The sequence below is a fragment of the Pteronotus mesoamericanus genome, unplaced genomic scaffold (genome assembly GCF_021234165.1).
Source record: "Pteronotus mesoamericanus isolate MK-2021 breed Mesoamerican mustached bat unplaced genomic scaffold, CSHL_Meso_final scaffold_54, whole genome shotgun sequence".
NCBI lineage: Eukaryota > Metazoa > Chordata > Mammalia > Chiroptera > Mormoopidae > Pteronotus > Pteronotus mesoamericanus.
Genome location: NW_026555321.1, coordinates 40,069,676 through 40,095,784, shown reverse-complemented (window position 1 = coordinate 40,095,784; position 26,109 = coordinate 40,069,676). Strand labels below are relative to the sequence as shown.

The window sequence follows — 26,109 nt, the reverse complement described above, 5'->3', positions numbered from 1 at the left end:
AAAGTATAGTGAGCTATGGCAGTCTCCCATTTGCTGAGCTGTTATTGAGTAAGGAGGAATGCTTCCTCCTGCTATGGTAGTAATGTAGTATCACTTCTGATTGGAGATGCAAGGTATGTCTCTTCCTGTTGGGGTCAGCTGGTCTACATATGCATGAGGGTTTTCTCTTCTAGTCTCTCATCTCCATTTTAAATCAGGTTTTTGTTTATTAATTTTCACATAGTTAATAATTATACCCATTATTACTGAAATAGAATGATGATGATGATAATGATAATAATGATGATGTTGCATTTAATTTGACTAATGAGGAGAATGGATTTCTAAGAAACAAATAAAAATGAGATTTCTAAGAAACAAATAAAAATGAGTTCTTATATCTCTTATAGACTGATAAAAATTAGCTAAAAAGTACTAATAAGAATTAGCTTTTCATGGTTTCTCAATTGAAAGAATGTTTTTATTGGATTGAACCAAAACATTTATTGCTCATATTTCCTACCATTACTTCAATTACTTATTTTTCTTATTTCTACTTTGAGAAGGAAGTTTGATTCTTTATTTAAACCTAGGAATGGTCATGCAGGACTGTTACAACATAGCTATTGCCACACATTTAGTCCTGAGTGCTTGTGTTTTGTGCTTTGTGGGATCCCTTAGGCTGTGTGAACTGGTTCCAGAGGGTAAATTATTTATCATAGAACTTGTTAAATTGTAGAGGCATGGACTGGTATCCTCTAAAATTGGATCACTAGCATGTTTCATGATTCATTGTCACCTATTTGAATATTTTAAACAAAGTTTATATGACTGTATTGCTTGTCAAAATCATAGATATATAAGTTAATTTTTGCAATAGTTGGTCACACATTGACAAAACAAGTGTCACCATTGGGGCCTCTTAAACTCTTTAATGTTATGGAATTGTGTGCCTGGATAAAGCTGTCATCAGTGGAGTTTGAGTATTGCAGTTCCCATAGATGTATTGAACATTGTTTCTAGCACATGGCACTGAGGGACACTGAAAATAGTGCATATTCAAAGTATCTTCCATTTTTTCATACTGACCACTTAGTTGACTAAAAAAACTGCTCTGAAGATTTGATGGGAGGAGAGTTTACTTCTGGAAGAAGCAATGCAGGTTGTTGAGGTTTAGAGGTAGTATTTTTTTTTCTAAATATTCAGATTGGCAAAACAGCAATGACCAGTCTGATGAAGAACGCATCTCCAGATCAATGCCAGAACAAACCTAGAAGGATAAGTAAAAATACTATCCCACCCCAAGTTTCACACAGATAAGGAAGTAGGAAGAACTCAAGTCCACGTCAAATGACAGGTTTTTCCAAAAAAGAAAAGGAATATGAGAATTAAACTGCAAAAACCTAGAGGCTCTGAAACTTACTTGCAAAATGGAAAAGTAATTGTTAGTTATTGGGTTTACTGAGGCAGTGATAGAAGTGAAAATGATAAAATGACTTTCGATCTCAACTAACAGAAAATGCTAGATTTGAGGCCTGGAGAGTTGACTTTACAAACTTTTGTTTAAATGGTTTCTAAAGACTCAAAGAGTCATGGTAGAACATTTCAGAAGTTTTTATGAAATGCTAAGTAATGAGGGGAGTCTAACTCTTTGGAAACCAAGCCTAAAACTGCAGCTAAATATTGTTACCTCTTATTGCTATTTATACTGAAAATGTAGAAAACTTTTAGAAATGGCCCAGAGAGCCTGTCTTTTACCAGGCAATTTGGAGAGGCACCTTCAGAGTGACCACTCTTTACAAAGACCAGGTTTGGAGGCGCTGATTAATTTGAGTATTTCTTTAATGTAAGTCAAAGCTTGTTTTATCATGATTACTTGGAAGTTTATAATTTTTTAAATACAAATGATAAGATAAAAAATTCAACCTAATTGTGAAAAAATAGCCCCCCAAATTATTCACATATTCATGTTCTCATTTGCTTATATTTTTGAAATATTATTTAGCTGAAAATTATTTTTATGCTCTGTTGGTGCTAAAATTGACTCAACATTTGATTTTTCTTCATTAACAGGGCATGATCTCAAATCAGTCTCAATCTCAATCTGTAATGATTTGCTCTAAATAAATAATAAAGACAGCTAATAGTAATTCTTTTATACAAACTCATTTTTTAGATATAGAAGTATCTTGAAATAGATAATTTTTTTTCAGTGAAAATTTAACGGAAACAATGGAACAATGCTATGAAAAGGAATTGCTGCTTGCCTTAACTGTTAAGATCAATAAAGCAATGTAGGTTGGAGGGAAAGGAAGTATTTTCAAATGTCATATGAAAGGGCATGCACTTCCATGTTGATGCTGAGCAGATGGCTTGGATTGGTGGGGAATCTTGCAAGCTCTGAGATTAAATTAAGTAGTGGTAAAGACTGAAATTACTTTTAAAAATATATTATAGAAAAGTTATGATGTAACATTTTTGGTAAGCTGGAAGGTGAATTGCAAAAATGTAAAAGCAGAACCAAAATCTCAGCTTGTGCAAGGGTTGAGGGATACTAGACATAGCCGGCCTGAGTAGAAATTGTGGTATCCTGTAAGCCCTTTGGCATGTGCACAATCTCCCTGAATACTGAGGTACTGGGAGACCTCCTGAGCTGGGCAGCTCTCCCCTATTTGAAACTTCAATTTATACCCTAAGTCAGGAGGCTGAGAAGGGCCCTGACCAGAAAGGCTCAGTTGGTTGGGCATTGTCCAACAAAGCGAAAGGTTGCTGGTTCAATTCCCAGTCATGGCACATACCTGAGTTGGGGGTTTGGTCCCTGGTCAGGGCACATACAAAACGCAACCAATTGATGTTTCTCTCTCACATTGATGTCTCTTCCTCTCTCTTCCTTCCTTCCTTCTTCTCTCTCTAAAAGTAAATAAATAAATCTTAAAAAAAAAAAAAAGAAGGCTGAGAAGGGTCATACTGTGGTAGCAGAACTAAGAAGCCATGAAAAGCATACATTTTCTTCAGGAGCACTATTGAGCCTTTAAGAATGGAATGTAGGACTTCTGATCAAGATGGCAACATAGGCAGACATGGCTTGCCTGTTTGCACAATCATGTCAAAATTACAATTAAAATATACAACAACCATCACTCAGAACCATCAGAAAGCGAGTTGAATGGAAGTCTCACAACTATGGAAGTAAAGAAACCACGTCCATCCAGACTGGTAGGAGGGGGGAAGACATGGAACAGGTTGGTCCCTCACCCATGTGTGGTGGATAAAAATTTGGGAGAGATATCTTGGGACTGAGGAGTCCCAGTTGCACACCAGGCCCTGCAGCCCAGGGTTCCAATGCCAGGAAGGTAAGTCCCCACAAATTCTGGCTGCAAAAACCAATGGGAACTCAGTGGAAGAAACTGCTGAAGCCCCAAGCAGTTCTTCTTAAAGAAAGATAGAAAACCCTATAGGCTCCATCAAAAAACTACCCAACATAATAAATGAATTTGGCAAAACAGTGGGATACAAAGTCAATATCCAGAAATTGAAGACATTTTTGTATACCAACAATGAAATATTACAAAGTGAAACTAGGAAAAAAATTCCCTTTGCTATAGCAACAAGAAAAATAAAGTACCTAGGAATAAACTTAACCTAGGAGGTAAAAGACCTGTACTCAGAAAACTACACAATACTGAAGAAAGAAATTAAGGAAGACACAAATAAATGGAAGCACATACTGTGTTCATGGATTAGAAGAACTAACATAATCAAAATGCCCATAACACCCAAAACAATCTATATATTCAATGCAATCCTTATTAAAATACCAATGATATATTTCACAGATATAGAACAAATATTTCAAACATTTATATGGAACAATAACCAACCCCAAATAGCCTCAGCAATTTTGAGAAAGAAGAACAAAGTAGGAGGGATCATAATACCTGACATCAAACTATATTACAAGACCATGGTAATCAAAACAGTGGTACTGGCATAAGAACATACATACAGATCAATAGAACAAAATAGAGAACCCAGAAATCCATATCTGTTAGGTCAATTAATATTTGACAAAGGGGGCGCAGACATAAAATGGAGTAAAAATATCTTCTTAATTAGTGGTGGTAGAATATCTCGATGGCTACATGCAAAAAAATGAAACTAGACCACCAGCTTATACCATACACAAAAACAATCTCAACATGGATAAAAGACTTACATATAAGTCATGATACCATAAAAGTCCTAGAGGAAAGCATAGGCAGAAAAATCTCAGATACCTCATGCAGCAATATTTTTCCTGATATATCTCCTGGGGCAGGGATATAAAGGAAAGAATAAACAAATGGGACTATATCAAATTTAAAAGCTTCTGCATGGCTAAAGAAAATATCAGCAAAATGAAAAGGGAACCAAATGTATGGGAAAATATATTTCCCAATGATACCTCAAACAGGGGTTTGATCTCCAAATTATAAAAAGAACTTATACGACTCCACACCTAGAAGACAGACAATCCAATTTAAAAAATGGGCAAAGGACCTGAAGAGACACTTCTCCAAGGAAGCCATATAGAGGGCCCATAGACATATGAAAGAATGCCCAACATAATTAGCTGTCAAAGACATACAAATTAAGACCACAATGAGATACCAGTTCACATTGGTGAGAATGGACATCATAAACAAATTAACAAACAAGTGCTGGTGAGGATGTGGAGAAAGGGGACCCCTAGTACACTGTTGATGGGAATGCAGACTGGTGCAGCCACTGTGGAAAACAGTTTGGAATTTTCTCAAAACACTAAAAATGGAACTGTCTTTTGACCCGGCAATTCCACTGCTGGGATTATACCCTAAGAACACTGAAACAACAATTCAAAAGAACTTATGCACCCCAATGTTCATAGCAACACAATTTACAATAGCCAAGTGCTGGAAACAGCCTAAGTGCCCCTCAGTAAATGAGTGCATCAAAAACCTGTGGTACATTTACACAATGGAATACTACACAGCAGAAAGAAAGAAGAGATGCCTACCCTCCAAGACAGCATGGATGGAACTGGAGAGTATTGTGCTAAGTGAAATAAGCCAGGTGGCAAAAGACAAATACCATATAATCTCACTCATAAGCAGAACCTACTGAACAAAACAAACAAATGAACAAAACAGAATCAGAGACATGGAAATAAAGAACAAACTGACAGTGACCAGAGGGTAGGGTAGGGTGGATAACCAGGAAAAGAAGGGGAAGGGTCTAGTTAAGGAGCATGTATAAATGACTCATGGACATGGACAACAGGATGGGGATTGGCTGTGGGAGCAGGTGGGTGGACGGGGCAAGGGAGAGCAAATGAAGAAAAACTGGGACCAAAAAAAAAACCCAACAACCCACACATGGACTCGCTTATACTCACTTCCTCTGAGCTCCGGCACCCAGGTAGAGCTTGAAAGGCAACAGTGGTATATGGGGAGAAACTGAAGTGTCTTGCATGAAGGTTAGCAGAGGCCATTGTCCCTTTTCTAAGCATTCCCCTGGCAGAGCAGTAAGGCTGTTGGCATATATAGGAAACCATCAACCTGGCTAACACTGACTCTCCTTGGAGATCCCAGAGACTGCCCCACCCAACTTACTGGCTCACCCAAGCTCTTTTCCATATGAATGGCTGGTCGTGGCTCAAGCTTCACAATTTACTAAATCTTCTCAAACACGCAACAGCTGACCTCAGTGAGCCCCAGGCCAGGCACTAGCAGCAGCCAGCCTAGATTCATAGCTTGGCTTTGCTAGGGAATCTCCAAGCCCAGCACAAGTAGCAGCCATCTCAGATTGCTTTATAGCTAAGGCAGGGTGGCCCTGGGCAAAATATAGTTGGGGGCTGACCTTGTCCTGTATCACCTGGGAAACCCCAAGGCCAATGTACCCAGTGGACAGCTACAGACCACACCAGAGCACCACCATCCTGCCCCTGCACAGCTGATCCTCCACGGAGAATGGATGTAGGTGGTAAGTGGTCACAGCCAATCCTTTCAGATCACTTGCTGGGTAAATCCCTTTCATGGGTCTGCCAACAGCAACCAAGGCTCAATTACAGTAATAGGGTGTACTCAACCCACAAGAAAAGTGCACTTTGAGTATTCAGCTTGAGTGAATAGGGAGGCTGTGCCACTGGACCCTACAGGACACCTGCTACATTAGGCCACACTATCAAGACACGAAGTCGAAGCAGCTCTACCTAATACATAGAAACAAACACAGGGGGTCTGCCAAAATGAGAAGAAAAAGAAACAAGTTCCAAATGAAAGAACAGATCAAAACTCCAGAAAAAGAGCTAAATGAAATGGAGGTAAGCAACCTATCAGGTGCAGAGTTCATAATACTGGTTATAAGGATGCTTCAGGATCTTAGTGAGGACCTCAACAGCATAAAAAAGATCCAATCAGTAACAAAGGGTGCACTAATTGAAATAAATAAGAATTTACAGGGAAACAACATTGAATGCAGGAAGCTGAGAATCAAAGCGATGATTTGGAACATAAAAAAGAAAAAAAAAACAACCACCAATTCAGAATGTCATAAAAAAAGAACCCCAAAATAAGGATAGTATAAACAGCCTCTAGGACAACTTCAAGCATTCCAACATTCTAATTATAGGGGTGCCAGAAGGAGAAGAGGAGCAAGAAATTGGAAATCTATTTGAAAAAAATAATGAAGGAAAATTTCCTTAATTTGGTGAAGGAAATAGTCATGCAAGTCCAAGAAACACATAGTCCCAAACAAGATGGGTGCAGAGGCCCACTCCCAGACACATCATAGTTAAAATGTTAAAGGTTTAAGGTAAAGCGAGAATCTTAAAAGCAGCATTAGAAAAGAAGTTAGTTATGTATGAGGGAGTCCCCAAAAGGCTTTCAGCTGATTTCTCAAAAGAAACTTTGCAGTCTAGAAGGGATTGGCAAGAAATATTCAAAGTCATGAAAAGAAGGGACCTACAGCCAAGATTGCTCTACCCAGCAAAGGTATCATTTAGAATCAAAGGGCAGATAAAGAGCTTCCCAGACAATAAAAAGCTAAAGGGGTTCATCATCACCAAACCATTATTATATGAAATGTTAAAGGGATATTTAAGAAAAAGAAGATCAAAACTATGAACAATAAAATGACAAAAAATACAAATATATCAACAACTGAATCTAAAAAACAAACTAGGCAAACAAGAACAAAGACAGAATCATGGATACAGAGAGCATTTTGATGGTTGCCAGATGCGAGGGAGTTGTAGGGGAATAGGAAAAGAGGTGAAGGGATTAAGAATTACAAATTGATCGGTAGTTACAGAATAGCCATGGGGATGTGAGATACAGTATAGGAAATGCAGTATCCAAAGAACATGATACATGTTCATATATACATGACCCATGGACATGAACAATGGTGGGGGGATTGCCTGAGGGAGTAGGGGTTGCTTAGTGGAGGAGGGACAAAGTGGGAAATATCAGGTCAACTGTAACAGCATAATCAACAAAATATAATTTAAAAATAAGAATGGAATGTAACATATAAATAATTGTTTTTATGGTAGGGAAAGAACGATGGCATCCCCTATTCTGTATGAGCCTTTGTACTAAATGTAACACATTTTTATCATCTTCCAATCTCTATTCTTCTATATTAGCCACTCCCTCTGTTTTCACAGTTCACCAAAGATGCCACTCCACTGTCTTAGATCTCTCCCTTTATTCTGAATTTGTAGCACATTTTCTTATTAATCTCTGACGGATTACAACCCTCATAACTGAAACTGCATGCTAATAAGCATATCATTCGCTACACATGAGGGCCATATCTGCAGTGAAAAAGAAGCTGTTTTCTTTGGCAGAGCGGTTTTCTTGGGGTGTTGGTTGTGTCACAGACATAAGTGGTGGAAGAACTTTCAGACGAGATGAAGTGTGCCTGATGTCCACATGGACTTCATATAAAGAATGTGATGTAATTCCGATTGGCTTTTCTTCTTGCCATCACTGAGACAGACCTTCCCCCAGCCTCAGCTCTCATGTATGTTCGATTGCATCACTTTCCATTTTTATTGAGTTTATGGCTATAAAAGGAGCCAAAGGCATATTTTTATGGAAGAATATGACTTTTTTACCGAGTAACTATATTCCCCTCAGAAAAGCCTTTTTTTTTTTAGTTATTGTCTGCATAAAATATTTATTGAAAGTTTATCTCATGGCATTGATAGTCTGAAATCTATTTAAAGCAACTGCCTATTTAATATTTATAGATTGAAGTAGTTTTATCATTATCAGTGTATTTTTATTGAATAAACTATGTATATATAGAATTTGCCCTCTTCTTCCAATTAAATACCATTTTGTTGGTCAAGTTAATTTCATTCAAATTTCTCCCACAATACCCCACTTTCACAGTAGATTTCTAGTCTGGTATTTGTAGAAGTTAGCACAAATCAGTTTTTTTCAGTATAAATATCATCCTTGCTTAGAGTTGAAAGTTTTTTTTAGCATTATTTTCAGATGAATCAATTTCATATGTGGAATCAACTGTATACTGTGTTGTCAGGTACAACTGCATATGATTTGAGGTCATATCCCCTGAGAGGAGTGCTGATCACAACAGATTTAATTTTTTTTATAATTTTAGGTAACCCTAATCCTGATATCCACTCTGTTTATACTGTTTTGTTGTTGCTGTTGTGTGTTAGAGAGAGAGAAAGAAAGAGAGAAACTTCTTTTATTCCAGATAAAACTGCTCATCAACTCACAGGTGTAAATTATAACAATAATACTGCATTTCATGAACTGCATATACCTGAGTGTGCTTATATACACTAGAGCATGTTGATAATCCATCATGATTCTCTCCCAGTGAACTTTTAGGCAAACTCAGAATCATCCTCAAGACTACTTTTTGGCCAGCCACTACCAAACCCTTGGATATGGAAAGAATGATGACCCATTTGTCCCCTGACCAGTTTGACTTCTCTCTGCAAAATGGGATTTCCTTCCATATAAACATTCCTAGTAAACTGTGCAACTTTTAAAACTTTTGAAGATGGGGGTCTTTTTAAGCATCTCATTCTGTTCATGCTCACCAGTTATTGTCAGTAGCTAGGTTCTTGTTTATGCCAGTTTTAGTTGCTGAAAACAACAAAAAAACTGGATAAATGTATTTTAAAATGTACTTGTGAACTTTCGGGTTAGAAAAAATCTCAAGGGCCAAAACTAAGCCAAAGCAGGGAGGTGGAGTTATAAGTAGAGCACTGATTATATCTCCTTGTTTGTATTTGCTAGACAGATAAACTTCCGTTTTCACAGTCACAAGGGCAGTTAAGAAAAGAGACCAAAGCCTGGACCTGGTCAAGATGAGGAGTGAAATAGGAATCCCACTACCACTACCACATAAAGCTGGGATCCCAGACAGCTTAACTTTTTAATGTGAGGGTAAACTAAAAATAACCTCCCCACTCTACCCTCCTCCCACTCAGACTAGGGACTCCAGGGAAAATTATATATTTTAAAACTTTGAGCCAAGTGGAAGGTGAAAAAACAAGCTTTGGGAATCTATAACCACAGCTGGCTCTTGCATAGATATGTAGTGTGAGGTGATTCAAACATCTTCAAGTAGAGAATGCGGTTTTAAAGCAGGGTGCTTGGTTGGTAGTACCCCAAGTGCTGGCAGAGGCAAATGCTCTGGAAGGCCCCATGTTAACTTAGGCCTCAAAGTATTTATGTAGATAAAGTTACAAAAAAACATGAACACACAATATATATTTTAAATTACAAAACCTGCAAGAAAATAAGTCACCCTAAGTGATAGCCAGTACAAAGAACAAACAACAGAACCAGATGTCAAGAACTTCAGAAGTTGGACTTTTAAGACAAACACTGTGATATAAGTATGTTTAATGTGTTTAAACAAATAAAAGAAGGTATTGGAATATAAATACAATGCAAGAGACTATAAAAATACCATAAAATACCAAACAAATTTAAAGAGCACTGAATAAAACTTCTAGAAATGGGAAAATAAAAAAGGCGAATTTTAAAACTCAATGAATAGAGTGTTCACAGAGGAGAGTCACCTAAGAAGAGAGACTTAATAAACTAGAAAACAGAGTAAAAGAAATTAAATAAAAAGGTGTAATACATGAAAGGTAAGATACATGGAATACAGAATAAGAAGGTCAAGCAAAGTTATAGAGTTCCAGAGGGAAAGATGGAGTAGGGACAGAATCACTATTCAGAAGCCATATTTGAAGAAATAAAAGCTGAGGATTCTTCAAAGCTGATTACAAATACCAATCCACAAATTCAGGAGACCTGATGACCCCTAAATAGGATAAATAAAAAGAAACCTATATATTTGTAGCAAATAAAGCCATAAAATCAAAGAGGCAAAGAAAAAGTTTAAGAAAGCAGTTAGAACATCTGTCTAAAAGAAATATATGAATGACCAATAAGTATGTGAAAATATACTCAATGTTATTAGTTGTTAGAGAAATGCAAGTTGAAACTAGAAATCAGATACCATGTTATATCCACTGTAATAGCTATAATTAAAAAGAGAGATAATAACAAGTTCTGGTAAGAGTATGGAGAAATTAGAATCCTTATGTATTGCTGGTGGGAACTTAAAATGCTACAGTCATTTTGGCAAAAGTTCTTCAAAATGCTAATCATACAGTTCCTTATGGTCTAGCAATTTTACACCTATGTATATACCCAAAAGAAAGAAAACGTATGTCCACAGAGACTTGTACATGAATAGTCTTAGAATTTTTCATAATAGCTAAAATATGTAATAATGTAAGAGCTCATCAACTGGTGAACTGATAGGCAAAATGTGATCTATTCATACAGTGGAATATTATCCAGCAATAAAAAGTAATGAAGTACTGATTCATGTTATAACATGGATGAACCTTGAAGCATTGCATTGTATGAAAGAAGCCAGTCACAAAGTACATGATATTGTATGATTCCATTTATATGAAATGACCAGAATAGGCCAATCCATAGTGATAGAAAGTAGATTATTGTTTGTGGGTAGAAGTTGGGGAATGGAGAGTGTCTTCTAGTGGTTATAAGGTTTCATTTTGAGATGATGAAAATGTTCTAAAATTATATTCTGATGATGGTTGTACACTAAGAATACACTAAAAACCATCAAATGTACCTGTTAGTTAGGTGCGTTTTATGTCATGTAAATTATATTTCAATAAAGCTGTTAAAAATACAGCTAATGAAAAAATTTCATGACTTTTAAAAGAATGAATTTGTTGTAGACTTTAAGAAAAAGAAACCATTTTTAGAGATAAGAAATTGGCAGAACTATAAGCAAGAGTGTATTATTTCATCAAGTGGGTGTTAATCACTCTTAAGTGATTAACAGATAAAGCAGATTAAAAGATCAAAATATGGAAGACTGAAACTATCCAATTAAAAGTGTTAAATGCCGACACACATATATAGAATATTGCTATCAACAGTTGTTGGATACATATTCTTTTCAAGTGCATAGTATGCAAAATACATTTATAATAACTGACCACACATTATGTCAATAAGTAATATAGAACAAATTTTAAATGATTGGTATCAAATACACCATGTTCTCTATTCATAAAAAAGAAATAAAAAGCACAAAGATAAATAGAAAACAAGCATGTATTTTGAGATCAAGAAACATACTTGTAAATTATTCAGGGATTAAAGAATAAATAATAATGGATGTCTTGACCATGTTGCTCAGTGGGTTGGGTGTTGTTCTGCAAAGCAGAGGGTTGCCAGTTCAATTCTTGGTCAGGGCACATGCCTGGGTTGTGTGTTCTCTCCTGGTTGGAGCATGAACGAGAGGCAGAGAATCACCGTTGCTGTCTTGCATAGGTATTTCCCCCTCCTTCTTTCTCTCTTCCCCTCTCTCTAAAAATAAATAAATAAAAACTTTTAAAAAATAAATAATAATGGAGATTAGAAAATATTGAGAACTGAACAATCATTTCAATACTGCATATCAAATTAGTGGACTTGAACTAAAATTATACTGACAAGGAAATTTATATTCTTCAGGCTTATTATGTATGGAAAGAAAAAAGATGGAAAATTAGTGAGATAAACATCCAACTTTAAAAGTTAGAAAAAAATAGAACAAATCCCTCCAAAATAGTAGGGAGGAAATACTTTAAAAATAAGAGCAGAAATTAATGAAATAGAAAATAAAATGTTGGATGATCAAGATAGCCACAACTGGAGTATTTAATATGGCATTCTCTGCTGAGATTCATCAAGGAAAAGAATAAAAATAAAGAATATTGGGGATGAAAAAGAAGACATAATCATAAATGCTACAGATGTCAAAGATAAATGGGTTTATGAAAACTTCTTGAGAATAAAGGTAAAAATTTAGATGAAATGAAAAATTCTTAGGAGGGAAGCTTTTCAAAATTGACTCAAATAATTAGAAACATGAATATTCCTATATGCAACAAAGATGTATGAAATAAGTAATGGTTTCTAGAAAGAAAATAACAATTCCAGATGGTTTTGTTTGTGATTTGTAATGAACGTTAATGGGAAGAATTTTCAATTTTATAAAAATCATTTCAGAACACATTAAAAGAAGGAGTGCTTTCTATTTTACTTGGAAGGCTAATTTTAATACTAAAACATGACAAAGACAACATAAGATAGGAAAATTACAAGTCAATCTTACCCATAAACATAGATAAAATTTCCTGACAAAATATTAGCAATATGAATCCAGTGAAATATAAAAAATATAACACATCATGACTAAGTTGAGTTTTACATTGTAAAGCAAGGAGAGATTAAAATTTTAAAAATCCATTAATGTAATTCATTACAATAATAAATGTGAAAAATGTGATAAATCATGAGATGCAGACAAATGTTTGATAATGTTAAACATTCTATAATGATTAAAAAAAAACTGTTGCCAAAGTTGTAAAAAAAGGAATTTTCTGAAACCTAAGAGTGCCTATAAAAAGCTACAACAAACATTAGTGTTAATGATGAAACATTGAAATTCTTCCCTTTAAGACCAGAAACAAGACAAAGGAATCATCATTTCCACCAGGCCTCTCTGTCTTTCCTGGCCTGCTGTGTAGCTGGGGTGGGCTTCCTCGGAGCACAGGGGTTGGAGGGTCATTGGACTGCTAACACGGTGGCCGGCTTCTAGCAGGAGGAAGCTGAAGCTGCCATTCCTTCTGCAGGCTAGGGTCAGAACATATTTGACACTTTTGCTGCATTTAGCTGGTAGAAGCAAGTCACAGTCTGGCCAGGTTCAAGAGGAGGGTAAAATGACTCCACCCCTATTTGTGAGGAGCAGCTTATGTATACAAATAGGAAGAAATGGGTGGCAGTACTCTTTGGTGATCACATACCAGCTCCAATCAGACTGGCCAAAATGTAAAATGCTGGTGACATACGATACTGGCAAAGTTGTGGAGTGATTAGCACACTTACACCATGCTTGTGACTATGAAAATTAATATAACTGATTTGGAAAACATTTTGTTTATCTGATGAAGTTGAAGATGTGCATGCCATGTGGTCCACCAATTTAACCCTTAGATTATTTTTGCTATGTGCACCAGGTAATATGTATAAGAATGTTCAGAAAAGCACTTTTTTGTGATAACAAAAAAACTGGGAAATGAACCCAAATGTCTATCAGCAGCAAAATGAACAAATACATTGTGGTGAAATCTTATAATAGAATACTATTATTCAATGAAAATGAACAAATTGCATACACAGTAACACAATATAATACTTAGGACATAAGATTGAGTAGGAAAAAATACTATTAATATACTAAAAAAACAGTGCAAAGTTAAAAACCTAAATAATATGCAAAACTAAATGGTATATCATTTACAGATACGAACAGTATACAGCAAACCCAAACGACAAGCAAGAAAGTGACAAGCACAAAATTTAGAGTGGTAATTGTTTCTGAAGGGGTAAAGAAAGATAGAAATGGGATGTAACACAGATAATTCTAATAATTATTTTTTGGTGAATTGAATGATGGATATTTCTTGTATTATTTTCCCCTCTACTTCATATATATTTTATATTGTTTTGTGTTTTTTCACTACTTGATATAAGCCAAAAACCCCAGTACTAATCTGGGGGGTAGGGCGGAATGAGGATTTTCTTCTGTCAAATAATGCCCTTGAATGATCATTGTCACTGTGGAGTAGTAGAGAAGGTCCAGGTTATGTCTTGGATTAAGTGCCTTTATTAGCTCCATGAGGATCTTGGTGGATGACTTTGTGATTTCATAGATGAACAGCGGGTTTGGCCAGAAAGCCTTCATTCCTCTGTGAACCCTGGTTCTCAGTGGGGTAGAAGGTGGAAGGCAGCCTGCCAACCTTGCCTTCCCTGTTTTCTATACTCTTAGCTACCTTTACAGGGATTCTGCTGGCCCCAAAGACTGTGTGACTTCCAGAGACATCTTTTTAAGTAAACTTATGGCCTGCCTTATGGGAATAATGATCATTGGCTGTGGACAATAAAAATAAAAAAGAAATAATAAGTTATTTAAAGGACACACATGCGAAAGAATGAAATACGAGATAAATCAGTTGTTCTTCAGTATAGAGTAGTAGTACAAAGTAATAGCTGTGGCTTCTAATGTCTTGCAATTTTGTTGTCTTACAGATTGATCAGCTGAAGCAGGAACTTTCAAAGAAGGAGTCAGAACTTCTTGCCTTACAAACAAAGCTTGAAACCCTTAGCAATCAAAATTCAGATTGCAAGCAACACATTGAAGTGCTTAAAGAGTCGCTTACTGCCAAAGAACAGAGGGCTGCCATTCTTCAAACTGAGGTAAGGCACTGTCTCAGGATTCCAGGCAGCAGACATTGAGTTGATAGAAAATGTCCTACCTGAAAAGTTTTCTTTAGAAGATTCTTTATCCAAAGCCTTGGAACCAGAGGTATTTTGGATATCTGGTCTTTGGAGGATTTTGGAAAGGTAAGATCACTGCATATATAATAGACTGTATAATACTCCCAGCAGGGTTGCTAGAAGTTCTATACAAACACATGGATATTTCTGCATAAAAAAGTTTCTCACCCCAAAGTAGGATAAAAAAAAGTCTATGTATATAGCCTATATATAGCCTCCAATCAGTTCGTGTCAGATTGTGCCACTAAAGGAGTTTGCTTCACACTTGGAATTTTTTCTTTCCCATTTTTCAGAGCTTTTTGGATTTGGGAACCATGCATAAATGATTGAATCTAGAGTGGTTTTATTTTATAAAAAATCATTTAAAAAAGTCAGAAGGTCATTTACTTTCCTTTGTCATGTATCTATATTGTTCCCTTCCTGACACCTGTGGTTCCAAAGTTTTCTTATTCCTAAGGAGTTTCCTCAATTTTCAACATTCATTTACCCATTAAAGAAAGTTGGTGGTGTGTGAGTTTCTTAAAGGAAATACTGGTTTGTTATTCCTTATTCACATTTGGATGAAAAAGCAAATGTATGTTACTATCCTATTTCCTTGCTCTCTCCAGTGGATTATATCCTTGGGGCTACTAAGGAATACAGAACACAAGCTAGCTATTGCATAAATAAAACATGGCAGAAAATACATTATTATGTGTGGGCAGTAACAAAGAATGTGGTGCATATCCCTGATTTTTGTACAGAGGCAGTGCATTATGTGGATCACTTTAGGAGAAGGCAATCTAATTGAGATGCATGTTCCCTCTTGTGCTCTTTGAGTCATGTCTTTGAACGTATATATTTTTGGGTCCGTGGGAAGATCTAGATTTTTCTTAGGAGGTAATGGGGCCATTCAGTCTGTCTGTGCCCTCAGTAGAGGTACAGGACAGAGTTCACAGGAGAAAGGGAAAAGGTTCCATATTGGATAAGTCTTGGCATACACTCGACTTAGCCCCTATGCACTTGACATTGGCAAATAGTTATTTGATTGATTCAAACCAAAACGATCATTTTAGCTTCAATGATGTATATATTCCACATTAAAAAAAAGTTTTTAGTTGTTATAGTCTCATTTTGAATGTGGAAGAATGGATATTTTCTTTTTTAAGGCAAAAATTTAAACTATGCCATAAATTGGAAGGCAGTTTGTATCTCCTTTGAAGAGGAGCAGTGAATAGTATCTACATCTGTTCTATCTAATACTGTAGCCACTAGCCATGTGTTTATTTAAATTTAAGTTAATAAAATTTAAAATGTAGTTCCTGGGTAAAAGTGGTCAAATATATGCCAGTGGAAGATCATTTGACTTTGGGTGGTAGGCACACAATGCTATATACAGATCATGTATCATAGAATTGTACACTTGAAACTTACGTGATATTATTAATATCATTACAATGAATTTAACTGAAAAAGAAAAAACAATAAAATTCCTTAAAATTTAAAATGTAGTCCCTTAGTCACGCTAGCCACATTTCAAGTATTTAATGGTGAAATGTAGCTAATGACTGCTGTACTAGATAGCACAGCTATAGAACCTTTCTACCTTCTAGAATTTGTCTAGAATAGGGGTTGAAAACTATAGGTTATTGGACAAATCCTGCCATCTGCCTGGTTTTGTAAGTAAAGGGTTTTGTTGTTGTTGCTGTTGTTGTTGTTTTATCCTCACGGGAGGACATTTTTTCATTGCTTTTAGAGAGATAGGAAGGGAGAGACAGAAACATCGATGCGAGAGAGAAGCATCGATTGGTTGCCTCCAGTACATGCCTGGGCCGGGATCATATGGACCTGGACCAGGGATTGAACCTGCAACCTAGGTATGTGCTCTGACCAGGAAGTGAAACCGCAACCTTTCGGTTACCAGATGATGTGCTAACCAATTGAGCCATGCTGGCTAGGGCTGTAAGTAAAATTTTATTAGAATACAGCCACACTCATTCATCTATGTGTTGTCTTTAGCTATAATCATAGATTTTAGCAGCAACAGAGATTAGATGGCCCACAAGGCTGAAAATATTTACTCTTTGGCCATTTCCAGAAAAAGTTTGCAAACTCAGAGCATTGTGATTTTGTGGGAAAAGGGCTGAGTAGGAATTGCAATGCCTGGCTTGACTTCTCTCTAGCAGTTTTGCTCCAAACAGGGACAGATAGTTTGCCTATCCTCATTCTAGAGCGCAAGTTTTTCTCCCCACTGGCTCATTCACAGAGCAACTGGTTGTACCACAGTTGTCTTAAGTTGACAATAGTGCCAGCATTTCTAATCAAATTAGTGCAGTCATGTTGCTGTGTACTGGGTAGGAGGAAATTTGAGAAGCAAGGCAGACTGTTGAGATATTGCTTCAATAGACAGTCAGGCTTTTTGATGGATCCTCTCCAAAAGGAAGGAATGAGAAAATCAGCGCAGAAAGGCTTACTTCCTTTCTCTTACTACCTTGTACTGATGAGTGCTATATTCCCAGCCTCTTTTCCTTTTCTTATTCTCTCCTCTGTGTTTTACCTCTTTTGACTTAAGGAAGTCCAAATTAGAGCTATGTATATTTCATGAAAAAGACAGTGGTGACATCATGTGGATAGCTTCCATCCCGCATTCAGTAAGTAAAATGACTCAGTAAAAAGACAGTGTTTTGACATAGAAAAAAGTTATTCTCCATGGGCAGAGAGAGTGAGGTGATTTTCTAATCTGCTTTAAAGTTGGGAGTGTGTGATTAATAATTTTATCAGCTGGAAATATTCAAGGAATTTTCTTTTGCCTTTTTTCTTCTTTTAAGATCTTTGTAAATGAAAATGGAGACAGTTACTCAGTGATGTCTTAAATCAGTGATCTCTTAAAGGACATCATTTTTCTGTTAAAATTTGATCTAATTGTTGGATTGTAGACAAAGGATTTTTGACAACAGGGTAAAATATATTAAAGTGATTTTCCCACTTTTGAGGGAGGGAAGAGGAAAGGGGGCAGGGGAAGGTGGTCGGGGGAAGGCAGAGACAAATGTATTTGAAAAAATAAAGAAAATAAATTTTTAAAAAAGTAGTGAATTTAGGCCTTTGGTAACAAGGATAGAACATACCTTTGAGGAAAAACACACATTTTTCTTAATTGTATTTAAAAATAAAGAGTCTCCCTACCTTAGTGGGACAGTATTCAGTAGATGAGATATGTTATGTATTGTTATGCCGTTCAACAAAAGACCTGAGTTTAAGTTGATGTGAAAGGCATGGCACTATCCTTGGAGGAGGTTACATGTGATAGCTCCTTCCAATTTGATTCCTGAGTCATTCCTTAAAAGATTTTGCCAAAACAGAAGATGGCTCTCTCTAGAATTGGAAGAAATTTGCTGGTTTCTCTGGAAAATCTGTGCTATCAACTGGTTTCAGTTATTCTTTTAGAATACAGCATAAATGACAGATGCCACAGGCTTTAAAGTTCATCTCTGCAAGGAAGACTCTTGCTACCAGAGAATTTGCATTTGGGAGGTAGAAGGATGAAGAGTGGGGCAAGGGGTGGGAGGCAAGTTGTCTGAGTTTGCAGTTACGTGGCTTGGCCCTTGGGTTGGTTTGTTTTATGTGAACAAATGCCCAGACACTCTTTGACATGTGTGCAATAAATCAATGGAATAATAATTACACACACAGGGAATATACCACATAGCTCCTAACATAACATTTTACTTTTTAAAATAGCTTCAAAGGACCCTGAGGCCAAGTTTTTTATTTTGCTACCTCCTTCGATATTTTTATGTACCGACTTACTCCCATCCACCAACACATTAGTTATGTGGCAGTATAGATAATACATTAGTTTTCTTTAGCACCTTGATTTTTCTGGATTTCAACAAATAATTACCAACATATCCAGAAATTAAGAAGAGAGGCCTAGATATTATTCCATGGTCTGAAGTAAAATGTTGTATGAAGAACACAGTATTAAGAAGTGAGAGATGTGTGGACATACTTCAGCTTCCCCACTGAGTAACTGTGACATGAGAAAGACTTTAACTTCTTTGAGCCTCTGTGTCTTATCTATAAAACAGCAGTCTTTGTGCCAGCCTGGCACATCTAAGTGAAAAGTGCTTTAACTCTAGTAAAGGGTTTTAGCTGTGAATTGTGTTGATTATCATCTTGCTGTTATTATTTTTATTGCATATCAGGGCTGTTTGGGGAATACTCCACCTCACTTCTCTTCTTATTTGTGTGTTCTACCTTTATGGGTTTCTGAATTTTTGGTATTTGCATTTACCAAGCTCAGGCTTTTATACTTCGATAGAGTCACTTTTTAAAAAAATAAATATACTATAAAAGTGCCATGTCTTTTGTTCTATCCCAAAATTAAGAGATTCCTTTTTGTTTTCTGGCCATCACACATTGCCCCAGCCTAGTATGCTTTTTAAACGGCCAGTTGTGACAACTTTTTTGCATGTTTTCTGGAAGATATGTTATATGACAGCTTTTATATTCATTGCTGTTCCAACTAGGTCAGGGAAGAGTTCTTGTTTAAGAGTAAACACTTGAGAACCTGTTAATTAAGACAGAATGTAGAGGTTTTGTGTTAATGAAGGCAAGAGACAATGCATGTAGGTTAGGTTAGAGGCAGCTCCATAGCAAGGGTCCATACATTTTTGTTTTTGTTTTGTGAATGAAGTCCATATAGAAGAGAATATCATGCAATTTTTAGGCTTACTCCCTAGAAAATTTCACCTCAGCACATACACACTCATATTCATGTGTAATGATGTGTATAATTTCAGGCAGTTTATAGATTCCCTGTAGCATTTCCAAGAATTTTCCATTAAAGATTCCTGCCCCATAGCTTTCATAATTTTTTCATTGAATACATAGTTTCTGAGTGACTACTGTGTGTCTGATATGGTTCCTGCCCTCATCCAACCAATATTCTATTGGGTATATGGATAAATGATAGAGAGCTGATTTATAGTGCCATTAATGTTCACTAATTTCTGGTTATTAATAATGTCACACAAAATCTTATTTATATGCCATCTTCCTTCTGTTGTTTAAAAGTGGGTGAATAAAAGCAGGAGAGAAAATAAAGAGAAATAAATGTTTATCTTTTTTGAAAACTAAAGTATGCAAGCTATATGAGACACCCACTTATATCTCTTATAATAGAAGGCTAATATGCTAAGGTGATTACTCTGATACTGTTTTTATGTTTTGATTAAAGCCAATCATTTTCGAATCCACGCTCAAGCATCTTGAGTCTCTCTGAGAAAGGGAATGCTATTTATGGGGTTACAGATGCTCTGCTGGTTTGATTATTTCAGGAGTTACCTCACCTGCTTAGAAATTCTTCAGTAGGTTGTACTTCAGAAAGGCCCTTCCCTTGTCTAAATGAGTGAGGTATCATTTAATAGCATTTTATTGAGCATGGTGATGGATAAGGTGGGACCCATAATCTCAGGAGCTATTGGTCTTAGATTTTTAATTTAATTGTTTGCACAAATGTCTACTGAGTGTCTTGTGACTGCCGTGCTGAGTTCCAGGAACTGTGGCTAAGTGTTTTACATGCAATACTTTATTTTAAACCTGATTTACAACTTGTAAAGTTGGTATTGTTGACCCATTTCATAAGATGAGAAAATAGAGATTCAGAGAGGATGTGTAACTTGCTCAACATTACACAGTGATGAGTGACAGGGCCTGGGTTCCCGAATCCTGAACTCTTAACCCTAAATCTAGGGCCTTTCATGAGTCCCAGTGGATCGAGGGCTTCTTTTGTGTCAAGGAACTGACATACATCATCACATTTAATCTTCCTGGCAACGTTTACTGTCAATTTTATAATTATGTCTTAATAGGTAAGTCCATTGGGATTTTAAGAAAGCTCAGTAGGTACAGCCCTGTACTGGCTATGAAGAGGAGTAAGAATGAATAACTCTGAGACTTAACTGCTCATAGTAACATATAGCTATAATAACATTAACATTGTGGCCATAATTTTGAAGGATAGTGCCTAAATTCTAGAGAGGCTGACATTTTTCATGAAGTCTAGAATCCTAGTACATTAAGAATTCATTATATAATATTTAGCTTTTCTTTCTTTAAAGATTTTTTATTATGTATATATACATGTATTCACACATGCACGCACACTTTGTAAAAAAAAGTAAATGAATGGAAAATAGTGTCTTACTGTGTTTTTTCTTTGTGTTGAAGGCTCTAGTGATCTTTAAATTGTCTATGATACACATATTATACATTTGTAATGTGAAGAATTAAGTACATTTTTAACGGCGGTGGTGATGATCATTTCTTTAGGGAGGTTGTGCCAGGTGCTGACAGAGGAGGTAGTGTTATCTGAGCCTGTGGCAGCAATTTTTGGTCTCTTATAACACAACCAGAAAGCAGACTTGAGCTGTCAGTTTTCAAGCTGCATTATAAAAACCAAGCTTTTGATGATGGAAATGATGTTGTTACATGGAGAAAATAAATTTTATAAGCCCTTGTTTCCTAGTTTACTCATATTGAGATGGGTCCTCCACCTCACTTTATGGTGAGGTTAGACTCGGGTATAAAGGTCATCATGACAAGGAGTCTGAATGCTTTGGGGCCTCTTGGGACTGTGGGACTAGATGCATTCATATAGGGCTTTGCAAACTATTCCAGATACTTAAGGAGCTTCTCTTTCTTCTGAACTCACATGTTTTTAACAAAAAATTTTTTTAATGGATGGAAATAATGTTTGCCATAATATATAAGGTGGGATTTACATGGAGTGCTCCCTTATTTTTAATCAGTAATTCCAGTTTTCCTTCTTACTTCTTGTCTTGGTTGACCAGCAAGCAATGAATTCCTTTTTAGTCACTTCAGTTCAGTCTTCAAAAAATAATATGTTAAATGTCCTTTCTGAGATAGACTTTTCTTTAATGCTCTTCATAGTCACGGAATTTAAAAGTAAGGTGATTTTTTAAAAAGTTAGCAGCATGCGACAAAACCAGTTTTTAAGATTGTCAAATTACCCCAGTGCTTTCAAGACTTGCAGGAAATGTCTTTAAAATTAATAAATTAAGGGACTTGGTGAAAAAATATACAGAACAACATCCTGGTGTCACTTATATTTTTCCATACTAATCCCGTCGTTAGCTTCACATTTTAAAATGTTTTTATTTGACCAGGAAAAGCATCATTTGAAATTTTTATTGATAACACTCTTAACTGCAAGAAAAAGACATAAACCTGCAAGTTGTAACTATCATGGTGGCCACAATTGGGAGGTCTGCAAAATGGTTTATTACCAGTAGGAAAAAAATGTTGGGAACCACAGTCATTACAGGGGTCACCACCTCTGCTACGTACATTTTATTTTTTTCCCTTTTCATTTTGAGGGTATGCATGATGGCAGTGCCAAACTACACACTTTCCCCTCCCCTAATGTCTGTGGGCTTTGTTTTGATTCTCTCTTTATTAATGATGTGGAAACTTTGGGGTCACATAAAAATGAGCCAGGGTCAGGAGTGTGGGCCCTAGAATACTGAAAATGTCCTTGTATCTAGCTAGTGAAGACATTGTTTAAAGGGGCCACATTTTCCTTCCTGAAACTTTTAGCTCTTTTGTAGATTTTAGGTATCTGGGTAAACTTTGCATGGCAGCCTCATAGTCTTACTTTCTTAAGTAAGACATGAAAGACTTCTGGTGCAGGGATTAAAATGTGTTAGGCGTGTTGGCTGCAGTTCCATGGTAATATTTTTCTATTAAAGGATGATGCAGGTAGCTACAGACATTATTTTGTTCCATAGGCCAAGAGTCTAGTACTTTTGTTGTTGTTATTGTTGTTCAGGCTTCTAGAGAATACCCTATTTAACACCTTGTTAGTATAAAATTGCTTTTGACTTCATAAACACAGGTGTTCAGTTTGAATGTTAATGAAGTGTGAAATAGGTAGATGTCTAAAAGGAAATCCTATAAATTGTGAACATGGCTCTGTCAGCACACTAAATGGATTAGGAAAATTCATTGTCTGCCCTGTAACTGAATACCAGTGTGATGCGTGGACAAGAATTAGTCGTGAAAAGCCAATAAAATGGAGGGAAAAGTTGAGCCTAGGAGATGCTGATTGTGTGGGTGCCCTCCCCCTACCCCCACCACAAATGAATGCTGGTGCAGAAGCACTGGGAAATCAGAATAGCTATTCAGAAGACAGCCAAGAAGGAATACATATGAGCAGACAACACAGAATTTATAGAGTAAAACCACAAACACCTTATTTTCCATTGTACTAAAATAATGATGTTTTACAGTACTCATTTTGTATGTAATTCTGCTTTCAATTTGATATTGTTACTATAGCTCAAATCTCATTATAAGTGTTCCAACAAAAATCCCTTTTTAATCAAAAACTTTCCAATCCTTAGCCTATTGTCAACTTATTTTGAGCAACTTATTTTTCTAGTGAAACAAAAGAATCTGGCCTTTCCTTTTGTGCTCCTTGGGATGTTATTTGACCTGGGTGGCTAAACATGTAATTAAGATAACTGAATCATTTTCATTTTTACATTAAATCCCATCACAATCTGCATCCATTGTTTTGACATGTAGAGATGGATTCAGAGCCCTTTATTTTCTTCAATGGAAAATAAATAAATCACTAGTATTTTTATTTGGTTTTCCTTCCATTTGAAAAAGTCATTGTGTATAGTATCTTAAGCTGCAACTGGAAGTGACAGTGTCCAATTAACAAATCATCTATGAGAAAGCACATGTTCACTGGTTAGTGTTACTTACTAGTGAATGATTTGCAGGAAAAAAAAGAAAAGAATATTTCAGTCATATCTGTGGGAAACTGAATTTCTACTTTAAAAAGGAGATGACAGAATTTAGAAGGAGGGAAATCCAACAAAACTCTCACTGACCTCTGAGCTGACATTCTTTCTTTTTTTTGGAAGGATGAATTATATGAAAAACAGAATTTATTAAGTACTTCCATTCATTTTGTTTCCTTCTGGGGGGCACCATTTGGAAATAACCAGTTTACATTGTGATTATGTCCTCCTTGCATGGGACCCACATTTGTAACACTTGCCTCCATTCCTCTGGAAAAAGGCTAACATTTGCTGCGGTTGGGTTTCTTTATGTGTATATTTACATACCAAACCAAAATCTAAAGAGCGAAGTTAAATTGCAGGGCTTCTGCAAGAATCTTTTACCAATTTTCATTGAACTTTATTCTTTTTTAAATTAAATACAGATATTTTTTTCCATACAGACATGTATTTCCCCCTCTTGTTTTATTAAAAAAAGAGAGAGAATATAACTTGAGGTAATAGGTTGTATAGATGAAGATCGTTTTAACCCTACGAGTTTGTTTTTATTGCAAGTATTTATATCTTGAATGAAGTGTGTGAAATGTATTGTCTTCCATTATTTATTATTTATTTTATTATTTTCTCAAATATAGGTGATTTCTTAAATCTTTATAATTATAATAGAATGACGTTTAGCCTCTGAAATACTACTTGTCAGTTGTTAATTTGCAACTGGACAGATTGTTAATTTAAGATCTGGCCAAATACGAAGGAAAAGAGAAAGTCCAGTTCCTCATTTACTGAGTGTGACTCCTTAGCCTAGTGCCAGCTGGTGTGAGAAGGGCCAGTGCTCTGCACAGTGCACCACCTGTGGCTGCCCTTCTGGGAGGAGTACAGGAAGAGTGAAATGCTTGAGTAGGGCAACTGCTTGGGACTGCCAGACATCTAGATATCAAATTTGTCCACTCTTCAACCTCAATCTCACCCAAAGTCAAAAAGTACATTTGCAGAAAGATGTACATGACTTTTAAAGATTTAACTTGGAAAAATTTAATTATATTTGCACTTGCCTGTGTGTATGTAAGAGAGAAATAGATGGAACACTAAGATATGGAAATTAGGTATACAGCATCATTTTGGTAACCTTTGTGGGATCTCCAGTAGGTTATTTATATAATATATACTGTTTGCTAGGCATGGTTCTAGGTGCCAGGAATATAGAAGTAAACAAGAAGTAAATGTTGCCAATATTATCATCCATGATATTGTTGAAAAAAGTTTAAGAATTGTTTGTAGTTCCTTTTGTCTCTGAGTATCCACTATGATTGATTTATGAAAGATTCAATCTAGTGGACTGTTGGTTGCTTGACACTGCAGCCATATAAAGACCTTGCATATATCAGTCTTTGAGTAAGTGTATGAAAGTACCTAACCAAAAGGACAGCTTTTTTTAATGCTTAGAGTTCTTTTCATTTCCAAATCCTTACATTTTCAAGGATAACTTTCTTGCATAAAGTTTCTGATATTATGGGACACAAAAAAGTATAATCTCATTTCTGAGGGACGTTGTGGCCTTGCTGGGGTTTTCATTACTGTGGTGCACTTAAGTATTTTAACCTGTTATTAACCCAATATTTATATAGAATGAAAACTTTATCACAATATAAACTTCTTAAAGAAAATAACCTTTTGGCTCTTTCACTGGGGTATGTGAACTCTGAGAGCAGTGCCTAGCACAATATTGGGACTTCAAAAATATTTATTGGATCTATTGTTGCTCCCTTGTATCATTGGAGGTGTAGTGAGAGAATTAAATGAGGTATCAGATCATGATAGCAGGGGAAATATCCAGTCTTAGATGTTGCTTTAATACTAGTATTAGGAGAAAACATGGATTAACTCCTTTATAATTTAGGCATGGGGAAAACTTTTCTAACCATGAATCAACATCTGGTAGCAATATGTATAAGACTGATAAGTTTGATGCCAAAAAATAAGGACTTTTTGCATGGCAAAAATTATAGGCAGAGTAAAAGACAAATAACTTGGGTGATATACTTGCAAGATATATTACAGTTAAAGAGTTCTTATTCCCAATATATAGTTTTTAACCAAAGAACCAACAATCCTATAGAATAATGGGCCTGATATGTAGATAGTATACAGAAAAAGAAATATAAAAGTGCTTAATTTATGATGCTCAACCTAACATATAATAAAAGAAATGCATATTAATACTACATTGAAAAATAATTTTCACTCTTTAGATTGGCAAAAATGCAAAAATTTGCAATGCACTCTATTTATTGGTAACACAATAGGGAACACTAGCCCTGTAGTAACAATGCAGGTAGGAATGCAAAATGGTCCATCCCTTTTCAGAAGGG

General features: G+C 35.9%; 1 protein-coding gene across 1 annotated transcript in view; it reads left to right on the top strand.

Moving 5' to 3' along the window:
- ERC2 (ELKS/RAB6-interacting/CAST family member 2) overlaps positions 1–26,109 on the top strand; it is a 763,823-nt gene that overhangs the window by 297,222 nt on the left and 440,492 nt on the right. The window contains exon 6 of the mRNA XM_054595505.1: positions 14,679–14,846. Within this exon, the coding sequence (XP_054451480.1) occupies positions 14,679–14,846 (168 nt within the window). The remainder of the gene's footprint in view (positions 1–14,678; positions 14,847–26,109) is intronic.